Source organism: Plectropomus leopardus, unplaced genomic scaffold, assembly GCF_008729295.1.
Source record: "Plectropomus leopardus isolate mb unplaced genomic scaffold, YSFRI_Pleo_2.0 unplaced_scaffold11316, whole genome shotgun sequence".
NCBI classification, from domain to species: Eukaryota; Metazoa; Chordata; class Actinopteri; order Perciformes; family Serranidae; genus Plectropomus; species Plectropomus leopardus.
This window is the reverse complement of record NW_024611969.1, coordinates 1-3058: the sequence shown is the minus strand read 5'-3', so window position 1 is coordinate 3058 and position 3058 is coordinate 1. Positions and strand designations below refer to the sequence as shown.

General features: G+C 37.8%; 1 protein-coding gene across 1 annotated transcript; it reads right to left on the bottom strand.

Annotated features, from left to right (window-relative positions):
• Positions 1-250: 250 nt before the first annotated feature.
• On the bottom strand, positions 251-1945 carry LOC121963453 (methylosome subunit pICln-like; the record flags this gene model as incomplete). Its single annotated transcript, XM_042513738.1, has 5 exons — positions 251-693; positions 852-918; positions 1274-1447; positions 1636-1641; positions 1835-1945. Coding segments are annotated over 5 exons (359 nt in total), but the record flags the coding sequence as incomplete, so codon positions are not given.
• Positions 1946-3058: the final 1113 nt, after the last annotated feature.

The following is a 3058-nucleotide window of genomic DNA, read 5'->3' as shown; positions in this document are numbered from 1 at the left end:
TGTTATTCAGTGTTTTACCTGAATAACAGTTATTCAAACTGTTATTCAGTGTTTTACCTGTTTAAATCACCTGGTCCATTCATTCTGGAGAGGAGGAGACAATGAAAACTGAAGGAATCCTATCGAGGAGTTCACACTCGGCACATGGAGGAAGTTTCAGCTGGTTGTAATCTACAATCCTCACTGCTAGATGCCATTACATCCTACACACTGCTCCTTTAATTATAATAAATAAAGGGGAAAATGACTCTTACAAAAACTATGCATTTATTGACAATTTCATACAAAGACATGAACTCTCCTTGACAGGAAAGTCAGATATTAAACAGGTCGTTAAGTACAAACAGAAACTCAGTATTTTTATTTTACAGTTGACAAAAGGATCTGGGCATTTGGGGCAGCATCTCAATAGTCTACATTAGCTGACTTAGCTGTATACAATGTACGTTATTCATATGACAAATTAGTACATATGAAGGTGAGCTGAAAAACAGCAATACAAAGCAACATGTGAGCACCAATGCAGCACATAGAGATATGTAGGAAGCTACAAAAGCCTAGTGAAATGACTTACACGGGAAACAGGTTTGTTTGACAAGCGTGTACAAGTCAGAGCTGAGAGCCTTAAAGAAGTGCTGCTGTTCTCTTCTCCAATCCCATGATGCAACTCTTTATTTGGCCAGTGAGATCCATCTACAGAAAGAGTCAGAGGATACATGAATGAACCAGATTGCTCACAATCTTTTAAAAAAGAAATTATTCACAAAGATGTTTTTGAGGTTTTAGCATTCTGAGTTTATTATTTTGCTGCTTGTCAATCCTGTTATTTCATGTCTCACTGTTGTTATTACCAGTGCTCGACGTCTGCATCCTCAAACTGACCGGCCTCCATGGCTGCTGCGTCCACCTCCATACCGTCTGTCAACAACAACACACTTATATTTTACCAGCATCTCATAAACAAAAGCTCTTAAAAAAGGACACATCAATACACATCAAATATAGTACATTTATACAAATCTGTCTTCACTTGAATTCCTAGATGCTGAGAGAACTTTAAAGGTAATAAAAAGAGAAAGTCCCAAAACAACATTAATCATATGATCCTTTAGATTTAGAACCAAAACAGCCACATCTTATATTCAAGTTAAATCTTTCTTTTTTTCACTGAATAAAAATGTAATATTAAAAGCTGGAAACTGCGAGCAGGGCCTTCCCACTATACTATTTTTATACCCTTGTCTTAAGGATGCTGAGTGTGTTTAACTCAAACCTTCAAATTCGGCGTTGGTTTCTTCGGTTCGGACCCCGGCCATGTGGCACTGCTGAGCGACTGACTGGGCCAACATCCCTTCCAGTCTCTCCAGCGTGGCCTGGCCCTCCTGCGTGAGCGCAGACAGACCCTCATCGCAGGTGTAGAAGGTCGGGATGTCAGCATGTCCGTGCTCTAAGTGGTAGAGGAGAGAGATGATAGCTATAAGCAATGTGCTTCATATTAACCCTATTTAATATTTATAAGCAATATATTAAAATGTAAGAAATGTTTATAACACTTTAATGATCCACCAATTAATCGATTATCAAAATAATCACTAGTTGCAGCCCTAGTGCAGTGATGAATGCTGGACGTCTTACCTGCCTCTGCAACCAAAGAGTCCAGACAACAACCAGGGACAGACAAACAGAGACAGAAGGAGAAAATATTTTATACTCTGCAAGTTGACATTTAATTTCTTATGATACTTTTGACAAGTCGCTCACTGACAGATGACCAGGAATATGTGGGTGTTTGTATGCACACTGTTTGTGTGTCCCTTTATGAGTTTTCCCTCACCGGCCTCCTCCACATCATACTCTTCTCCTTCGAAGTCGTTGTCCGAGTCATCATCCTCTGGGTCAGGGTGCAGCGCCTGGCAGTCACACATTGCTGAGAACATGGACTCCACTGCATGTCAAACAAACAAACAAACAAACAAACAAAAAACAATAACATTCACTCTCACACACACAAACACAAACACACACACACACACAAAAGATGTTCCATTAGAGGCAGTGTTCAATAAATTTAATTTAAATGAATAGGCTCTTTATATTCAGTATTTTTCTAACCATCATCAAGACTCACGAAAAGACGAAACCAACCATGTTTTCTTCCGTCTCTTAATACTATCTGACCTCTTGTGAGTGGCTCTTACTGAGTTCATACATACTTATACTTTCAATGACTTTTCCATGACTTCAAGGCAAATTTTCAAGACCGTATGTTCTGTGAAAGGACCATCGATAGTCCTTATCGGTTCGTTTTACCTACTATATAATAGCTGTTTTTATATATAGATTTATATTTTTTAAATGATTAAATCAGAACAGGATTAGAACCAAATATTTGAAGATAACTTAGGTGCCATCGGTTATTTGAGAGGGAGGGGTTGATGCAAAAAGGAGGCATGTGATATTATTTTTTAAGCATTTGAAGAGGAGCACGTATGTTTTTTATTTTGGCTTGAGGGGAGGGACATACAACTTTAAATAACTGTATTTTGTGTTTCACTAACTGCCAATTCTGGAATTTGGAAGGCGTGTTTTCTTTATCAAAACTTTGAACGTTTTTGGTGATTTTCAAAGACAAAAAAACTTAATTTCATTTCCTTTAAAACTTCTTAGTGAAAAAATATGCCTTCCAAAGCCATGGGCTCTCGGCATGATATCTTTAGAAATCACCAAAGATTACATTATTTATCACAGCCAACAACTATATTATTGAATTTTCAAATGTCCAACGGCCCTTAAACACATCAGGTATTATTACACAGATTTGTGGAACGAAAGTCCATGACTTTTCTAAAACTTTTAGGGTATATTTAGTTTTCCAAAACGTTTCCAGGCCTTGAAATAGCTATGTGCATATTCCATTACTTTTCCAGGTCTGCATGACTGTACAAACTGTGCTCTTAGCTCCAATCCCATTGGTTCCACTAAAGACAAAAATGTTTAATTCTTAAAACAGCTGGTAACTGTGGCTTTTATCAAACAAACAGAAGGAAACGCTGCACTC